Here is a 19147-nt window from a genome sequence, read left to right as displayed (position 1 = left end):
CAAAAACTACACTATTTAATTTTATTGCGTACATAATTTAAATTCAAAAATAAATCAGAAAAACTGGTACTATTATACTTACTACTATAAGAAAAGAGTAAGATTCAGGTGGTGATTCTGTCTTCATTTCTTGGTTTTCCTTCTGAACGAATTTGATATACTTGGAGTGGCGTGATTGTTTTCTAATACCACAGTACCACTTTATGCATGAACACGTGATGAGAAATATTGAACGACGTGAGTTGCAGGGAGGATTTAGTTAGTTATACTTAAATAACATAATTAGTTACCGATTATCGTTTACTGATAGTTGTTAATTAGTTACTCCCTCCATCCCAAATTTTACCATGAAGTCCGAATTTCGAGAGTCAAATAAATTATTCTTTGACCATAATTTTTTGGTATGCCTTTTAAATATTATAAATTATTAATTATTTTGACTTATACTACTTTTTATGTAGTTTATAAATGGAGTATATAAATTTTATTTCAAAAAATTTAAAAATTCTATGTTCAAATATACGGTCAAAACTAAAAAGTTAAAAACTCGAAAAATAAAAAGTGTCACATAAATTAGGGCAGAAGAAGTATATGTTAGTGTATGAATTACTATATCAAGATGAGTTGTATGCTAAGTGATATTATGATTGCTTAAAAGATAAGTATAAGTGATATTAGTAATATGAAAAGGTGTTATGAAATGAGGGAGAAGAAAATAGAGAAGACAAAGATGATAGAGAGAGGAAGAAATGATTTCATTAATGTGATAAACTCTGAATACACGATATACAATAGTCTCCTTTATACTTCACTAACACTAACCTCTAAACTAACAACTAACTGATTATTTGTAACCACTTTTAACTAACTTATTAGATAATTACAAATTTACCCTTATGTCATTTAACACTCCCCTCAAGTTAGGTGGTGTAAAAATATCGAAAACACCTAACTTGGAACTCAAATATGCATGCTGAACTTTACTCAATCCTTTTGTGTGTGAATCTGCAGGTTGATCATTGGTAGGGATATACTTTGTACAGACCAGTACTTGTTGAATATTTTCTCTTATGAAGTGGCAATCGATTTCTATATGCTTGGTTCTGTCGTGATAGACTGGATTAGCAGCTATTTGAATGGCTGCTTTGCTATCAGTGAAAATGTCTCCTGATAATATAACTTCTGCATCAATTTCTTTCAACATTCCCAGTAGCCATGTCAATTCTGCCACTGTTGCAGCTAAGCTCTTGTATTCTGCTTCTGCAGAACTTTTTGAGATAGTAGTTTGCTTTTTGGACTTTCAAGATACTAGAGAATTGTCTACTTTGATCAAAAAACATATAACATATCTCCTAGTGACTGGGCAAGTTGTCCAGTCTGCATCACAATATGTAGTGACAATGTTGATGTGTTGACTTGATAGCAGGATACCTTGTCCTGGATTGTTCTTTCACATATTTTATAATTTTTAAGGCAGCTTCCATATGAGACTTCTTTGGTTGCTGAAGGAATTGACCTACAATTTGAACTCCAATAAGCTATATCTAGTCTAGTAATAGTTAGATATAAGAGTTTACCTATAAACCTTTGATAAGTTGTCTGATCAACTGTAAGATCTTCTACTGATCTGTCATCCTTTAAAATGTGCTCATCATACTGTTTAGTTGTAAGCTTAACATTAGTATCAATTGGTGTAGTCGATGGTTTAGCTGCAATTAGTCCAACTTCTGTTATAAGTTCTAAAGCATATTTCCTCTGATGTATAGCAATGCCTTTGCCGGATCTAGCAAACTCCAGCCCCAAAAAAGACCTTAACTCTCCCAGATCTTTCATCTTGAAGATATCCTGTAGGTAAGCCTTAGTGTCTTGAATCAGCTTCAAATTGTCCCAAGTAATTAATATATCATCAACATAGATCAGCACTAAGACCATACCTTCATATGTCTTTATATATAAAGAGTGATCAAATTGACTTTGTTTGAACGGTAATTTTAGAAGAGTTTCAGATAGTTTTAAATTCCATTGTCTTGGGGCTCGCTTCAGCCCATACAAAGATTTAGTAAGTCTACACACTCTCTTCTCCCCATGACTTCTAAATCCTTGAGGTAAATCCATGTAGATTTCATCAAGTAGATCACCCTATAAAAAAGCATTGTATGCATCAATTTGGTGTATATGCCATTGCTTAGCTGTTATCAGTGCCAATATGGTTCTAACAGTTACCATTTTCACCACTGGTGAAAAGGTTTCTTGATAATCAATACCTTCTTGTTGGATATATCCCTTGGCTACAAGTCTAGCCTTAAACCTCTCTATTTCTCTTGATGCCTTGTACTTAATCTTATATATCCACTTGCATCCTATAGGTTTCTTTCCTTCAGATAATGTGACCAATGTCCATATGTTATTACCTTCTAGTACTTTTATTTCTTCTTCCATGGCTTGTATCATCTTGGATCTTTACATGCTTCAGCATATGTAGTAGGTTCAATAGTGGATGAGAAATCAGCAGTAAAAGCTTGATAGTTAGGAGATAAATGATCATATCTTATGTATTTATTTAAAGCACAGTATACCTCTTGATGAATATTCAAAGACACAAAGTCCTTCAACCATACAAGTAGTTTTTTATCTCTGTTAGACTTCCAGACTGTAGGTTGTTCAGAATTTTCTTGGTTTCTGGTATGAGCTCTAGTAGATATACTTTTATTGTTTTGTTGTACTTGTGTCTCCCCTCCAATAATATTGTGATTTGAAAAATCATGAGCTAGCTGAGGATTATAGGCCTCTCATGTAGTATCAACTGCTGATGATTGATTACATGTATCTTCATAAGTATGATCTGTATTAGCATGTGAGTTAGTCTGCTGACTTGAGATAGTCTCAAAGAGGATTTCTAAATTGTCCATATATGATCTTGTAGTTGGTATAGTGTCTACAAACAAAGGTACTGAGGAAGACGTTGTTTTTCTTAATGGAAAAATGTCTTCTTTAAATATAACATCTCTGTTGATAAAGAATGATGTATTATCTAAATCATATAGTACATAGCCTTTGTGAACTTTTGAGCATCCCATATGCACAGATACTTTTGATCTAGACATTAGCTTGTCCTATTCCTGAACTATTTTTGCAAAACACAGGCAGCCTAGCACCTTTAAGTGACTTAGAGAATGTGTTTTGTTATGTAGTCTTTCATAAGGAGATACATTTTCAATTACTGAGCTAGGTAAACTGTTAATTAGATAAACTACGGCAAAAATGCAGTGACCCCAAAATCTGATAGGGATATGTGCTTGCAGTCTTATAGCTCTTGTTACTTCTAAAATATGTCTGTGATTTCTTTTAACTACCCCATTTTGTTGAGGGGTGTAAGCACATGTTCTTTGATGTATCATTCCAAGGTTCTTGAACAATTGTTTACAAAGAGAATTTATAATCTTTGTGCCATTATTTATTCTGATAATCTTGATGACCTTATTAAATTGAGTCTTGACTAAGCTGAAGAAATGTTGTAAACATAAATGCACATCTGATTTCTGTTTGAGTAGGAACACCCATGTCATTCTACTGTAATCATCTATAATCATTAGCAAATACTTGTTGCCATCAAAAGTAACTACTTTATAAATACCCCATAGGTCTACATGAATCATATCAAAATAACACACACTTCTGATACTACTATAAGGAAACTGCAATCTAGTTTGTTTGGCACAAGGATAAATTGTGCATTTATCTACTTTGTCTCTGATATTTCGTAAGCTAATAGGAAGTATTTTCGTAAGCACTAAAATAGACACATGTCCAAATCTCTAATGTCACGGCTTACATTGATCTGATTAGCTTCATTTGTAGTCAGTTCCTTTGCAGCATACCCAACATTCTGATTATTCCTTGCCAGCTGAGCTAATAGTATGTACAATCCTCTTTCTTCTTTATCAATCTCCCTCACCTTCCCAGTGAAGAGATCCTGAAAAACATAGAAGTCATGGAAGAATGTTGTTGCATATTGAAGCTCTTTAGTCATTTTAGAAACTGAAAGAAGATTATACTTAAACTGAGGCACATGAAACACATTAGTTATAGTGCTTTTGTCAGAAATTGAGCTTGCTCCTATGTGTGTGACTAGAGGTACATCACCATTTGGTAAAAGAACCTGTTATAGTGCTTTTGTCATAAATTGAGCTTGCTCCTATGTGTGTGACTAGAGGTACATCACCATTTGGTAAAAGAACCTTCTTAGGATTGACAGTCTGTACTATTGTAGACTTGTTCAAAAGGTTAGTATGAGACGCCATGTGGTTAGTTGCACCAGTGTCTAGAATCCATTCCTGTGAGCCATTTGAAACCAATAAAGATGTATCAATACCTACTATGTTGTGAAATGAGGGAGAAGAAGATAGAGAAGACAAAGATGATAGAGAGAGGAAGAAATAATTTCATTAATGTGATAAAATCTGAATACACGATACGCAATAGCCTCCTTTATACTTAGCTCACACTAACCTCTAAACTAACAACTAACTGATTACTTGTAACCACGTTTAACTAACTTATTAGATAATTACAAATTTGCCCTTATGTCATTTAACAGAATGGATACTATGTCATCTACTATAGCATATTCATTAAAATTCATTAACATTACAAAAAAGATACATTTTCGGTATATAAGTAAATCTGGTCTATTTTAATCTTACTGAGTTATCAAAACTAAAACCTTTCTCTTTTTATCACGTAGCCAGCCTGCAATGGCGCTGGATTTGGCGCAAAGATATATGTAAACCAAGAATGATTCTTCGAAAGTAAGTACTATTCAAACCATCACATCTAATAAAACCAAAGAAAACAAATAAACTGAGTAATCTTAGTTTTTTCTTCATACGATGACAGTTTTTACGAAAGGATCTGGGTAACGCTGACGGACGGACTTGATCATTTTGTTGTGTTGAGCTGAGAATGTATTGCGTTTGATTATTAACAAACTGTGGTAAGAACCAGATTTCAGGGTCTAGTCTGGCGTATGCAAGAATGCTGTGAACATGTGATAGAGTAAGAATGTTGAACATCAAAAGAACCAGGTTTACAACAGGCTAGCTAAAGTCACCAAATCAGACGCGGAAGACCAGCTTTCCCATGCGAGTAGGGATTCCTACAAGATCCTGTTCGTGTCCAAGAAGGAATACGCTTTTGAAGGACTGCGTGTGCTAAAAGGAATATGCAAATATGAAAAATACTCGTGGGAAGCAAGGAGGATGCAAGTTGGAGTTAAATAAGGAAACCAAGCCTAAACGGGAAAGGATTTCCATACCAAAATATTTTAGGTTTTGGAACATTAATTGAAGAAGAATTTCGGCCAACTTTGTACCTATAAAAGAAGACCTTTTGCCACAATTCAAGACTACTGCTATGAAGAGAAATTGTGAGAATACTTCCGACAATAGCAAAGCAAAGCAACAAGGTACTTCTGAAGATTCAATTCAATCAACCGATAAACAGGTCCTTGAAGATGAAGCTGCTCTTTAGTTGTTAGATTGAGTCATGTGTTCTGAGTTGTAACTTATTTGAAGAATAGGTTATTATTGAGACTTTATTGTGGTAGGCTTTTTAAGCTAGAGTTAGTTTAGAAAGAGGTTTCTACAATTTGGTTGATTATAGGGGTTAGGGTTAGTTTAGAAAGAGGTTTCTACAATTTGGTTGATTATAGGGGTTAGGGTATTAGAGGTAGTCTCCTTGGTTATTGAGTTATAACCTAAAAAATGCTCTTTGAAGTTAGCGAAGATTTGGAGAAAACTCTACTGGGTAGGTTGTGGTTTTTACTCCGAGCAAGGAGGTTTTCCATGTAAAAATTGTTGTGTTGATTACTTTTCCGCATTTACTCTTGTTTGGGTGCGCTAAACTTGTTCAAAGAACCAGGTTCTTTGAAACGCAAAATTAGGCAAGACACAATTCAAGGACCCTTCTTGTGTCTAAAATAACATGCTGACCTCGGACTGGGCAAAGAATTGGCTGAGCAATGAGCAAAGGCAAACAGGATGGAAAATTCCACCGTCCCTCCTCAGAAAGCTGTTTCTGCAACTGGAACGATCAGCTAAAATGAGATGGTCCAATTGCACACCCCAATACAATTTGTGCAGCTATTGTCTTGAGTTCAAGCCTCTCCCGTGCTACAGGCCGTTCCAAAACTCTTTCTGATCAATGAACTCTTGGCAAAGCACAAGTACAATAACTATGAACAAATCTCCCCAGAGCTAAAAAAGCTGATTTTTAACTATTTCCAGAAATTTGCAGGAGGAATATTAAGCAACGAGCATGTTCCTACAGCCTTGTGAAGAAGGCGAGGCAGTATTGCTCTTAATGAAAATGCATGCCTCCCCCTTATTTGGGCTACTGAGGTAGAATTTGATCAAAGCGTTCTTAATCGACACATTGCTATTGATCTCTGCTATTACTTGGAAAATCACATTGACGATGGAAGTACTTCTCGTTCCATGGAATATAAGCAAAGCAAGCAATTATCGGATTATATGCTGCATCTTTTAGTAGTGTGTCCATTTATGCTCCCGATTGGAGTTGGGATGATCTGATTCAGATACATGTGCTGAAGACAGAGTTTTTTTACATATAGGAATATGGCTATAGCCTGTACGAAGATGCTCATAGTGAACACTGAGATTGAACCAGCTAAATTGAAAGGGGATAGGAGCAAGAGTTTGTTGTTCGACGCGTGCATACTTGCCAAATCATTGCACAACAGGAGAAGGAGATGCTTGCCAAACAAAGTTGCGCAATCGCTTTTGTTAGCATGTTTCCAAAAGCAAGAAGTTGAACTCTATGTATGCTACTACTGTGCATAATTTGTTGAATAAGCTCTTTCTTCCCTTATTACTGTATCAATCTTTGTGGGATATTGGCAAGTTGCAAAGTAGTCCTCCGTTATGGAACTTAATATTTTCGGAACAGAAGTGCATGGAGTCTAGATGTATTGTCTTTTATTATTTTGACTATTAGTCAAGAAAATACATGAAAGACACTTGTAGATATAATGCAGGACAGAGTTGTTTCTGTTAGTTTCCGGGAAGAATTTATTGACAAGACTTCATGCCATGGTTACCACTTACCAGGGTATCCTCTGTCAAAGAATTCTTGCTGTTTACTTGTATACATGTGTGAACGAGCATAATTTCTTGAAAATGAATAAAAGCATATTTTATGAACGTGCATTATTTCTGAAATGCATCCTGGTGAGTAGTGAAACTAGTCTCTACCGACTGTACACATGATTTTCAACTGTGTAATTTGACTGTCATATATTTATGGTCTTTCCCTCTCAGAATACGTATTTGGACAACATTAACAATTGGCTTCAAAAATCATCCATCCATTTCAAAAAAAAGGTATAGAAAGTAGACAGATTATTCGTAGACTTTGCACTCCTTGTCAGCAGGGTTAGTCTTGCAGTAGTCCTCCAAGGAGTCTCCACTTCCTTCCACAGATGAACCAGGCCATTTGCTTGCTACCAGATGAGCCAAGTCAACCACACGTTGGCTGCAATTTTACCAAGTACGATCACCGGTTAATCAAGGATATATACTTGTGTGTGTGTGTGTTTAATATTGATTGCTTATGCAAAACAGTTTTCAGGCTGGTGGTATAAGCTCGCAAAGTTTTGTGCTAAGTTTACCTGTATCCCCACTCGTTATCATACCAAGCGACAACCTTGACCATGTCGTCTCCCATAACCATGGTCAAAGAGGAGTCGATGGTGGAGGAAACATCACTGCATCGGAAATCAACTGACACGAGTGGAACATCACAAACAGCCAATATGCCATTCAATGGACCGTCAGCTGCCTTTCTGAAAGCTGCATTGACATCTTCAGCTGAAATTCCTTTCTTCTCAACGTTGACAACGAGGTCAACGACCGAAACATTAGGTGTTGGCACTCGGAGAGCAATGCCATTGAGCTTGCCCTTGAGCTGGGGTAGCACTAGAGACACGGCCTTGGCTGCACCAGTGCTGGTCGGGACTATGTTCAACGCTGCAGCTCTCGCTCTCCTCAAGTCACGGTGTGAAGCATCCAGAAGCCTCTGCATACAACATTTATAATCAAACATATTTAAGACTAATTGTCATTTGACAAGAAAGCACCATAGGAAGGTGCAGGTTTCACAGATTTCTATTCAATAGCGTGTATTCTTACCTGATCTCCGGTGTAAGAGTGAGTTGTTGTCATTGTACCCTTAACAATACCTTCAAAGCGAATGGAAATAGTCAAACATAATTCCAAACCGTAGAAAAGTAAACAATGTTTCAACAGTATTAATGTGGTTGTGATACGGGTGATATATGTCTAAAATGATCTGCTGCTTACCGAATTCTTCATCCATGACTTTGACAAAAGGAGCCAAGCAGTTAGTAGTGCAAGAGGCATTGCTGCATTTGTAAAGTAATGAAACTTTCAGAATTGGAACATTTGATGACCACCTTCTTGAACAATAAATTCATCATTCATACACTGAAGCACTGACCTTACGATATTAGCAACCTCGTGAGAGTAGTCTTGTTCGTTCACTCCAACAACATAGGTAGGAATATCAGCACCTTTTGCTGGAGCAGTGATGATAACTTTCTTAGCACCAGCTTGGATGTGCTTCCCAGCACCCGGACCATCAACAAACACACCGGTTCCCTGGAGTTTCAAACAACATAAATACATAGCTTATTTAGCACCTTTTCTCAGGATTCGGCATCTTGTGGATGCTGGGCCCTTATTGATCAGGATCAATGTCAACACAATTCAATCCTGGTTGATTTAATCTAGTTAAGAAACTAAGGTGATGATGGGATTGAAGGAGATAGGTGGAAGACATAAGCTCAGGGTAGGATATCCAGCTATGTTGCTCGGATCCTCCAAATATGCCACTGCGCCTGTGTTGGAACCTCCAAAACTGAATAACTTTTGGAGGATCCAACACATTCCCGGCAACATTTTTGAAGGAACCGAGCAACATAGATATGCAACACTCAAATGTTATGATGGGGATGAATTAAGATACTCTACATGTCAATTATGTGATTACTATGATATCTAGAGCTACTGGACGTGCTAATGACTTCTAAAATTAGCAGGAAATAGGAATAATTGAATATCAATATATAGAATGACATGACTTTTTTCGGTTTCTTCTTTGCTTCCCCATTTTGGGTTAAAAGATCAAAACATGAAGTTATTGGGATTATCATAAAAGGCAGATAACCTGTCTAAAGAGCTTTCGGATTATCAGAATTGAGAGTAACTAGTTTACCTCAATAACAATGTCAATGCCAAGTTCAGCCCAAGGAAGTTTAAGAGGGTCCCTGCTAGAGACAACCTTGATGTGCTTTCCGTCAACGCTAATGGTTTCATTATCCACTATTTTCACATCAGCCTTGAATGTTCCGAGCATGGAATCGTACTTAAGCAAGTGAGATGCCTGCATTAATATAATATTGCAGTACCTTTTAATACAGGACTAGGAAAACTTTGATAGTAAAGCCAGCAAACTGCTATTAATCAGTTTATTTATTGAAGGAAAAGAATAGAGTTTGGAATAGTACTCACATTCTTGACACCACCACTGTCATTGACGACGATGACATCCAGTGGTGAATCTTTGCGGCCATGCCAACAACGGAGGAAATTCCTGCCAATGCGTCCAAACCCATTGATAGCAACCTTCAATTTTGCAACAGTTTCTCCCTTCACAGGAGCTGATCCTGTGGTCTAATTTGGGATAGAATTAGATGAGCTCCAGAAAAACAGTTATAGAATACTACTACTCTGTTTCATTCTATATGTCAGTGTTTGATTGCGCATGCAGTTTAAGGAGAAAGAAAGACTTCTGGAACTTGTGGTCTTAAACATGTCAATGACATTTCTGTGGCGATAAGAATATATCAACAGCCTGTGACGTCTTAATGTTTTGCTTGGCTGTCTAAAATAGAGCTGACAGTATATAATTACCTTGGGAGTGAGTTGAGCAGACACAACATCAAATAAGGATGACTCCCTATTCGAAAATGTCACATATCCACTTGATCGAAGACCAGAGAACTCGGCTACTTCAAATTTCTACAAAAACAAGTTAATTCAGAAAGCCTATAATTGCAAAGAAATTCCATGCACATTCATTGAAAGGAGAAAGATTCTATTTTAAGTAAGACCTTGGAGAAGCATTGAGTAGGGAAAGACTGTGAGTTCTTGGAGGGAAGCCTTGTGCTTGTGGGAATTCTTGAAGGAGCCAAAGCTGCATGAGAAGCCATGGCTGAAACTAAATGGTATTGATAAAAACTACTTAAATCCTTTGCTATATATATATACACTTTTAAGTTAAGGTTTTCTCTCCACCATTTATCCTTATAATGTTCAAAAATCAAGTCATGGTTGCAATTGAGGTTCAAGGAATGAGTGGTGCATATATCAATATTGATAAGAGATAAGATGATGTCCTCATGTATGTATCTTCCACCTTCATCACAATCTCAACCACAGATTGCTGCAAAATCCATTTATCTCTTTACCATAATTGTGGGAACACATTCTTCCCAGCATTTTACAGTGGGGAAATGCATGACAAAGAGGCAAGTGATAGCAACATATGCTATGTTACTACACGAGGCAAGTCATGTATGCACCCTTTCTTTTTTAGTTTCTTCAGAAAGAAACATTTTTATACATTTAGAAACAATTTTGCTTTCTTCAAAAAGACATGATTTTATAAACACAAAAATATCATGACATGTTTAAGACCATAAATTTCAAAAATAGTTTCTTTCTTTTTTGAAGTTCGTGCTCAGTCAAACACCTTCATATAAAATGATCGAGAGGGAATATTCCATATTTCTTTTAACTTTTACATTGACATTATTCTGGCTAACTGGAGAACTAGTACAAGAACAATACCAATGTCCATTCATTAGAGGACGGGACGATTTAGGTATGGACTTGCAGAAGGATAATAGAAGTACTGGTCTAATAACAAAATGGCGCTATCCGTAAAACACCAGTGGTCCTCTGTTATTCAACGAATCACCTTTTTAAAAAAAAATAAAACTTGACCAAAGAACATTCAACTGGCAATTCATTTCAAGAGGTTATTGCATGTCTTATCTCATTGACAACTTACCAAGGAAGTATAACAAAGATTTACTGCAAAAGGAAGAGAAAAAAAAAAAACAAAAAAGACCGAAAATGTACCAAGGTAGAATGACCTAATTAAAACTTGCTAGGTGATTTTTTTCCCATCTGCCTAAGCTTGATGGACGGTACTTGTGCTCGTGGGAGTTGGCAGATACCGAAAAACAATCGTGGAGGTAGAAGATACCCAATGAAATAATCGAAGTGCACTTAACCGGGCGCAGTACCAGCATTATAAAGAAAAATAAACAGAGAGGGATTACCAAGGCAGTGAGGTAAAAAGGATTGCATAAGCGCAAATATTAGAGTTTGAAGCTGCGGTACATATCAGAAACATAATAAAGATTCACATTTTATTCCTTTGTTTGCACATTTCATAGCAGCACTAAGGATATTCTAAAACCACAACCAGGAATGCTCTTGGAATATCTCAATGTCTTGTGGAAGTTTATCCCTTCACATGAAACCAATAGAAGTGTTCTTATAGAATTGTTTCAACTTCATCTAGGTTCACAGCAACTCCATTTTGTGCGTCTCCCGACCTCAATTGGTTGGAAATGTCATCAATAGCGTCGTTCAGCTGAACAATCTTCTCCGTTAGTATCTTGCGCTGTTTCTGCAGAGAAAACAGCATCCATACATGAGAAGAACTTGAAACAGAAACAAGAATAGCTCGGCGTATCCGTATTTGGCGGAGTAGGTGAACGTACTCGGGAAGGAAATGAACTTTACATGGAAATGAAAGAATCTAGAGTGATTAATGAAAAAAATATTGCAGAATCAAAAGTAGCCCTAGTTTACGGTCAGATGAATGAACCACGTGGAGCTCGTATGAGAGTTGGTTTGACTGCCCTAACTATGGTGGAATATTTCCGAGATGTTAATGAACAAGACGTACTTCTATTTATTGTCTTCAGCTGCTGGTTTGATCTTAATATGCCTTAGGAGAGGCAAGTTTTAGTCCTCAGAAATATTTCATTTTTTGGGGATAGGGTATTCTTCGGAAGCTATATGACTCGAGCAAAGTAACAAAATCAAATAAAGGTGACAGTTTTGATGCAACAAGCCTTTATAAAAAGATAGATAAATCAAGAAGCACAAAACATTTGTATAAATCACCTAACTAGGTAATTAAAAGACCAAGAATAGCATCTGCATACAGTTACCCTAAAGATTTCTAAAAAGGATTGTCAAACATCATTTAAGTAGAATTCAAGCGAAATTTTAGTTCTAAAAGTAGAAGACACTCAATTGGCTGCTTCAAATCCTTGCAGCACACTGGTTCCGGAGTATCTTCTCTAGCTTTTACATCTCTTGAAGAGTAATTTGTCTACAAGTTCATGACTCCATTATAGAGCTAAACATAGATCAACAATCTACACAATTACCCCTTTCTCCCACAAGAATACTACACAGGAGAAATAATCACAACGGATACCAATAGCTGGTTAAAATACAGAGGTACTACCATTTGAGTGTCCATCCATAGGATTTTGGAAAGCACCAAATCTTTGCTGACCAAAATCATTAACGTAGACTTGAAAGCGACAGGTAGTTACACCTAAGCGGACTATATTCATTCAACCAGAACATAGGATTCCGATAAACATACATAAGTGTATGTGTGTGCGAGTGTGTACAGTCACACAAAAAAGAAAAGAAAACGACATATACACACACTCCCTCACCCCCCACCCCACCCCACCCAAAAAAAAAAAAAGAGACATGCAGAATACCAGCCTACCTCCAATGCTTTTTCTTCATCATATATAAATTTGGGCAATTTTCTCATGAGGTCCTTCTTATCTGTTTCAGCTAATGCCTTGCTAATCTGTAAAAGAGAAATTAAAGGGCAGTCATCTTACCCCTCCCACGTACAGCAAGAGAGAAGAAATTCGGAAAAGGCATTTAGAGCAAAGACGAACAAAGACGGTGACCAATACGGAAAAGGTCACCGCCTTTGGTCGTCTTTATATTAAGAAGTGATGAAGCAACATTCACAAGTATTTTTAGAGCAAAGACGACCAAAGGCGGTGACCAATACAAGTGCTACTGCACTTTTACCTGAGGCGCATAGATACAACCAAGTGCACCAATGATTACTCCTCCTAAAAGAAAGCCACCAACAAAGATTCTGGTATTGCCTGGCCTTCCACCATCACTGCCAATTAACAAGAAAGAGAAACATCCCATAAGATATTTTCTCCTGTCGGTGGATCACCAATGCGTGAAAGAAACAAAAGTACAGTTTTCTTTTTCCTATTTAAATGGAAAGAGCCAAATTGGATTCACAGTTTTGCAGAATAACTGTCGGATCAAACTAATTCAAACATGATCAGACAGAGGGTCCATTTATCAGGGATTGAACTTTTCAATTGATTTGGTCTAATCAACGCTAACATTAACTTATTAAGATGAAATTATAATCTATCGAAGGACTACTGACCACCAAACAAAAGAAAGGTGATGCAACATCAATGTATATGTTGCATACAACTAGAGCACATGAGAATAAGAGAAGAAATACCTATATCCTGCTTGAACGGTCAATGAACTTCTAGATGAGGATGATTTTCCTCTACTCCTTGGACTGAAGGCCAACTTGATGGTGCCACTGACACTTTGGTCTGCTGACTTCAAACTAGAGCCTAGCACATTGATAAAGTTACCGGACTTATGCCACATTACTCATCTAGGTTTGGTTGAAAGAGAGAGTCATCAATGCAACAACTGACCGTGCCATGTATGACTAAACCAATCTTATTTGTCATGAGTACTTTTAGCTTCACGCAGTTCCGCAAATAATTTGAACAAAACACACACAATCCATTTTTTATCCAACAATTTGCATTCAGATGTTATGCTTAAAATTAATTGAATAAGAAGTAGAGAAGGTTGTTGAATTTTATAAGGACCTCTTATTTTTAATGTATCGAAATAAACACCTGGCATGAATTCAAATAAACATTTTGGAAAATGATGCTGGAACAGCATAAATGTCACTGTATCAAGAGAATACTCTACAATATGAATATTTAAAGGCCACTCTGTTCATATCTATCTCATTCCAATACTATATAATACTCTCTTATTCATTTTATACAACACCTTTTTTTTTAATTCCAAGAAGATTGACACCTTTTTATATTTGAAAAATCTTTAAATTTAACTCTCCCGTTTTTGCCGTTAAAGCCCTTACACATATGATCTTATAGGAATTGATGTGATAAGTTGAAAAGTATTACTTCCTCTATTTATGTCGTATTTTGACTGGGCACAAAATTTAAGAATGTAAAGAAAACTTTTGAATCTTGTGGTCTTAATTAAAGGTGTGTATAACATACAAATAATACCCTTTGAATCTTGTCATCTTAAACTATAAAATGAAAGGCAAGAATATTTCTTATAGTCAAATTGGCGTTACTTAAGACTGGATGTTCCATAAATCTAAAACTTATCCCTACACGGACATACAAGTCTGTGTTCTTAACTAAAAAGCTCCAGTGAGAAAACTACCTAACATAAGTATAACAACAAGAAAGAACGTTTATCCCAACTAGTCTGTAGCTACTAGCCCATTTTGATTTGCTCTTAACTAAGGTCTCAAGGTTGTATAGTCTTCCAAATATGCTATTACGGAGCTTGATTAATGCATACACGGGTAAAGCTCAAAGCCAACTAATCATAAACCACAATTGAAATTACTTCTTACACTATTTCCTTATTAGTTCTTTCCAAAAATAACATACCCTTATTTGAAAACAGTTTAAAATTATCATTTTACTCTTAATGACATTCTTTTTTAATCACAGAATCTCATGGCATAATCATTCAAGATTATGAGTTCTAAAAATATTTATTTCTTACTTAAGTTAAGTGCCCAATCAAAGTATCAAACACAGTCACATCCCAAACAAAGTCACATAAATTGAAACGAAGATAGTAACGGGTGCAGCAAAAACAGCGAATTATAATAATAACGAAAATTTGGAAGATATAAAGGAATACCAGAAGAGAAATGGAGAGAAGGGTTTGTTGGTAAGAGCAAAGAATTTGAAAGAGCCACCATCCTGTGAGGATAGGATGAGGGATTAAAGAGGATGAACGTGGAAGACAGTCACCGGAAAATGAAAAAAGGTGGAGGACGGCGGCCGGACGGCGAAAGAAAGAGTGAGTGAGACAGCAGCAGAGAGAGAGATGAATGATGATAAAAGAGAAGGATTAGAGAAGTGATATTGTTTTCTTTTTAGTTCGATGAGGTCGATGATGATCAACATAATTAACCACGACGCGTGGATATTTGTTTGGGAACCAAATGCGTAAAAATTAATAAAATAAAATCAAAATAATAACGAAATAAATAACAAAATAAAATCAAATAATGAGGGAAAAATTCTAAAATGATATCAATAGAAAATTTTATAAAACTTACTAATATTCTATTTTATCGAAATTTTCTCTTATATAAGTAAGGCCGGCAAGCGGACCTGGCCGGGCCGTAAACGGGCCAAACGAGATGGTCTCGCGGGCCGCGGTCCCGGTCCAATCCCTAAATAAACGGTCTCAGGCTAAATGTGCTTTTTGTAGGAACCAGTCCGGGATCGGGCCCACTAGCTCATGGTCCCGGGCTAAATGGGTCCAATGACTATAATTTTTTTTTGTGGCTATTTTTAAACAATTTTCAGATTATGGTCGTTGGGCCAACGACTAATTTTCAAATTAAGCCGTTGGGACCGTTTGACTTGCAAATTGCATACAAGTTAAATACTAATTTTTTAATTGAATTTAAACTTATAATTTGAAGAATGTTTTTTGAATTAAATACAACTTAGAGACAAAAATATTGTAAAAATACATTCAAAACTATGCCTTGTAATTTTATTATAGCAATAAAAAAATATGGCAACATCTTTCTTAGTCTTCCTCCCCCCTATGGAATGAGAAAAATAAGGTGTTAATACCAGCATTGAGAAGAAAAGGGAACTAATCAAGGAATGCCAAAAATACAGGTTACATACTAATTTTTGAATTCAAATTTAAACTCCTAATTTGCAAGTTATTGTGATGGAAAACAAACTTGCAAATATAATATTTAATATATTCTAAAAACTTGCAATTAATTTCCATAGCTATCTCTTACAAATTTCATAAATCCTTCAAGGTTCGGAGGAAGTTCCGTTAGTGGTGGCAGAAAAGTAGCTTGTTCATCGCCGCTTCCATTGTCGGATGAAGTATCATCCTCAGCAAGTTCAGCTAGCATTTCTTCATAAGTTAGGTCTATCTCTGGTTGTGATTCAGCAAGTCTAAAATATCTTCTTTCTGAACGGATCCAATCTATAAAAAGTATTGATTTTTCCAAGATATCCCTCATAGACTGTTTATGATCACTGATTTGAAGTCTTGCTTGACTGAAAGAGCTCTCTGATGTTACTGTTGAAGTTTGAATAGTTAAATGTCTCGGGCCATCTTTGAAAGAATCGAAAAGTATTTTTCTTTGTCCTTCCATCATTGCAAAATATCAAAGGTACCGTCGGGATTCACTTCCTCGAGCCTCTGCGACAAATAAACTTTAAGCTCATTTAGTTGTGAAAAACTATTACTACTAGAACTAAAAGAATCCCTAAACCCCGCCCAAATACTAAGTCTTCTTACTCCCGCAGTTCTTTTAGAAGATTGAGAATTAGAAGAAGAAGGAGTTGGAATATTTGGTCTAGCCTGATTTGGTGCAACTTGATAAACATTATAAATAGTTTACGCGTTTGTTCTAATTGAGGCTATTGCTTTTGGAAGTTTAGGCTCCTCATCATCTTCAAGTGTTAAACCCTTATAAACAGTTTCATACCAAAATTGAGGACCTCCTAATTTCATACAAATATTTAACAAATTAGCAATACCATAAATAACGGGAATAGGCAAAAAAATATGTTTTAAACTTTCTTCTCAAAGAATCAATAGCAAGTTGATAAATTTCCCCACTATGTGAAAAATAAACAAACAAATTTGCAAGTTCTACTATATAAACCAAACAGTTAGAAATAGTAGGATAATATTGCCCCGAAAATTCTTTTGTAACAATATGAATTTTTTCTAAAAAATCTACATGCATTTTAACATTAGTCCAATCCTCATTCGTAATGTAATCATTATCATCACTTACATGTGTATTAAACGTTGAACTTATGGGGTTTCTATAGTCATATACAACAACCAAACTTTCATACATGTAATTTCATCTAGTTGGACAAGGTTTACGAACCTTTCTTTCTCTTAGACTACAATCATCATATCACGACTCAAAATCCATTAAAGGTCGTGATGGCGCCTAACACGCTGTCAGGCAAGCCAACAATAATTGATTAACTTAATTACTCATTTTAGTATTGTTGAAATCATAATTTTTTTCAATTAAATAATAGGAGATAAAATTTAAAGAGTAAATAGAAATGTCTCCACAACTATCCTACTGAACAACCCATAAGTACCCCCAAAACCCGGTGTCACAAGTGCATGAGCATCAACTAGGAAGTAAAATAAAATACAGCATCCGTCCGGAATACAAATTGGACAGGAAAAGTATATAAATAACTCTGAAGGAGACTCTGCTGGCTGCGGATCGTAGTATAGAATGCAGCTCACCTAAGTCCCCGCAATAACCGCGCCTCTGCGCCCACAAGGTCACTAGACATATATGTACCTGCACAAAAATGTGCAGCAAGTGTAGTATGAGTACGTAAATCAATGCGTACCCAGTAAGCAGTCTAACCTCGAAGAAGTAGTGACGAGGGGCCGACTCCGACACTTACTATGGACTAATAATAAAATATCGATAATATAATTAAGCATGGATTGTATAGAATGGTTGTAACCTCAATAACATGAAGTAAGTAAACAATTCTTTTGTTAATAGAAAATTTCAAAATTTATTTTCATCATTTAACATTTTGTATCGCAGGCCAATGAAGCAATATCAATTATTATAAATTCCAAAGCAACAAATTCAATCATGCGCAAATCATGCTGAAGTGGTACGGCCCGATCCAACATAAATATTTAAGTTGTGCACGAATATATGATTTATTCCCAATTCCATGCCCAAATTCGTGATCAAAATCCAAGAATACAAATTTCTAGGCTTTTCTTTAAAATTCCAATTTCTACTAATTTCTATGTTTAAATCCATATATAAACCAAGTATTTAACTTGAAATAGGTGGGAATCACTTACCTTGACATAGATGATGAAAATCTCCCCTTGAAGCTCTCCAAAAATCGCCCAACCAAGTGAAAAATGAAGGAAAATGGCCAAACCCACATACTTAAAGAAGCCTTCTACACAACAATCGTCGCATCTGCGGACATATTTTTCGCACATGCGGTCTCGCTTTTGCGAGACAAAACTCGCTCCTGCGAAATCTCCCTGGTCAGCCGTCCATCGCACCTGCGGAAGTTCTTCCGCTCCTGCGCAATTGCAAGTGCGACACATCCTAGCGCATCTGCGTATCTTCTGTACCTGCGGCAGTGGCGTCGCTTCTTCGCACACGCAAGTGCGCTGCTCGAGTCCGCTCCTGCGACCTTATACCCAGGCTGCCCATGTCGCTTCTGTGAGCTTCTTCTCGCTTCTACGAGGCCGCTTCTGTGGTCAAGCCTTCACAAAAGCGGTTACACCAGCAACCAGATTTTTCTGGTATTTGCTCGTTTTAAAATCCGATCTGTTGATCATCCGGAATCCACCCGAGACCCCCGGGACCTCAACCAAACCTACCAACAAGTCCCAAAACACAATACGGACTAAGTCGAGCCTTTCAATCACATCAAACAGCGCTAAAAACACGAACCACCCTCCAATTCAAACTTAATGAACTTTGAAACTTCAAACTTCTACAAACGATGTCGAAACCTAAATTTTGCATTCAAGTCATAATTGACATTATGGACCTACTCTAACTTCCGGAATCAGAATCCGGC

At 36.4% G+C, this 19147-nt stretch overlaps 2 protein-coding genes across 2 annotated transcripts; both read right to left on the bottom strand.

Moving 5' to 3' along the window:
- Positions 1 to 7283: 7283 nt before the first annotated feature.
- Positions 7284 to 10471, bottom strand: LOC104119702 (glyceraldehyde-3-phosphate dehydrogenase B, chloroplastic-like). The gene is made up of 9 exons (XM_009631275.4): positions 10211 to 10471; positions 10011 to 10118; positions 9609 to 9770; positions 9313 to 9480; positions 8536 to 8696; positions 8379 to 8440; positions 8208 to 8257; positions 7688 to 8094; positions 7284 to 7551 (listed from the first exon to the last, which is right to left on the bottom strand). The coding sequence occupies exons 1-9, from the start codon at positions 10307 to 10309 to the stop codon at positions 7419 to 7421; spliced, it is 1350 nt and encodes a 449-aa protein (XP_009629570.1). The 5' UTR covers positions 10310 to 10471; the 3' UTR covers positions 7284 to 7418.
- Positions 10472 to 11454: 983 nt separating this feature from the next.
- Positions 11455 to 15455, bottom strand: LOC104119701 (uncharacterized). Its single transcript, XM_009631274.3, has 5 exons — positions 15192 to 15455; positions 13711 to 13831; positions 13248 to 13344; positions 12928 to 13014; positions 11455 to 11799 (listed from the first exon to the last, which is right to left on the bottom strand). The coding sequence occupies exons 1-5, from the start codon at positions 15250 to 15252 to the stop codon at positions 11665 to 11667; spliced, it is 501 nt and encodes a 166-aa protein (XP_009629569.1). The 5' UTR covers positions 15253 to 15455; the 3' UTR covers positions 11455 to 11664.
- Between the last annotated feature and the right edge of the window lie 3692 nt (positions 15456 to 19147).

This window comes from Nicotiana tomentosiformis, chromosome 12 (genome assembly GCF_000390325.3).
Source record: "Nicotiana tomentosiformis chromosome 12, ASM39032v3, whole genome shotgun sequence".
NCBI lineage: Eukaryota > Viridiplantae > Streptophyta > Magnoliopsida > Solanales > Solanaceae > Nicotiana > Nicotiana tomentosiformis.
The sequence above is the reverse complement of the archived record's forward strand: the minus strand, read 5'-3'. Positions and strand labels throughout refer to the sequence as shown.

Excerpts from the sequence above, each read along its gene's own strand:
- LOC104119701 (XM_009631274.3), bottom strand. The coding sequence starts at position 15,252 with ATGGTGGCTCTTTCAAATTCTTTGCTCTTACCAACAAACCCTTCTCTC. Across the intron at positions 13,832-15,191 it reads TTCTCTCCATTTCTCTTCTG|GCTCTAGTTTGAAGTCAGCA; the intron begins GTATTCCTTTAT and ends TCAATGTGCTAG. Across the intron at positions 13,345-13,710 it reads ACCGTTCAAGCAGGATATAG|TGATGGTGGAAGGCCAGGCA; the intron begins GTATTTCTTCTC and ends GTTAATTGGCAG.
- LOC104119702 (XM_009631275.4), bottom strand. The coding sequence starts at position 10,309 with ATGGCTTCTCATGCAGCTTTGGCTCCTTCAAGAATTCCCACAAGCACA. Across the intron at positions 8,441-8,535 it reads GAGGTTGCTAATATCGTAAG|CAATGCCTCTTGCACTACTA; the intron begins GTCAGTGCTTCA and ends TTACAAATGCAG. Across the intron at positions 7,552-7,687 it reads GATAACGAGTGGGGATACAG|CCAACGTGTGGTTGACTTGG; the intron begins GTAAACTTAGCA and ends GTAAAATTGCAG.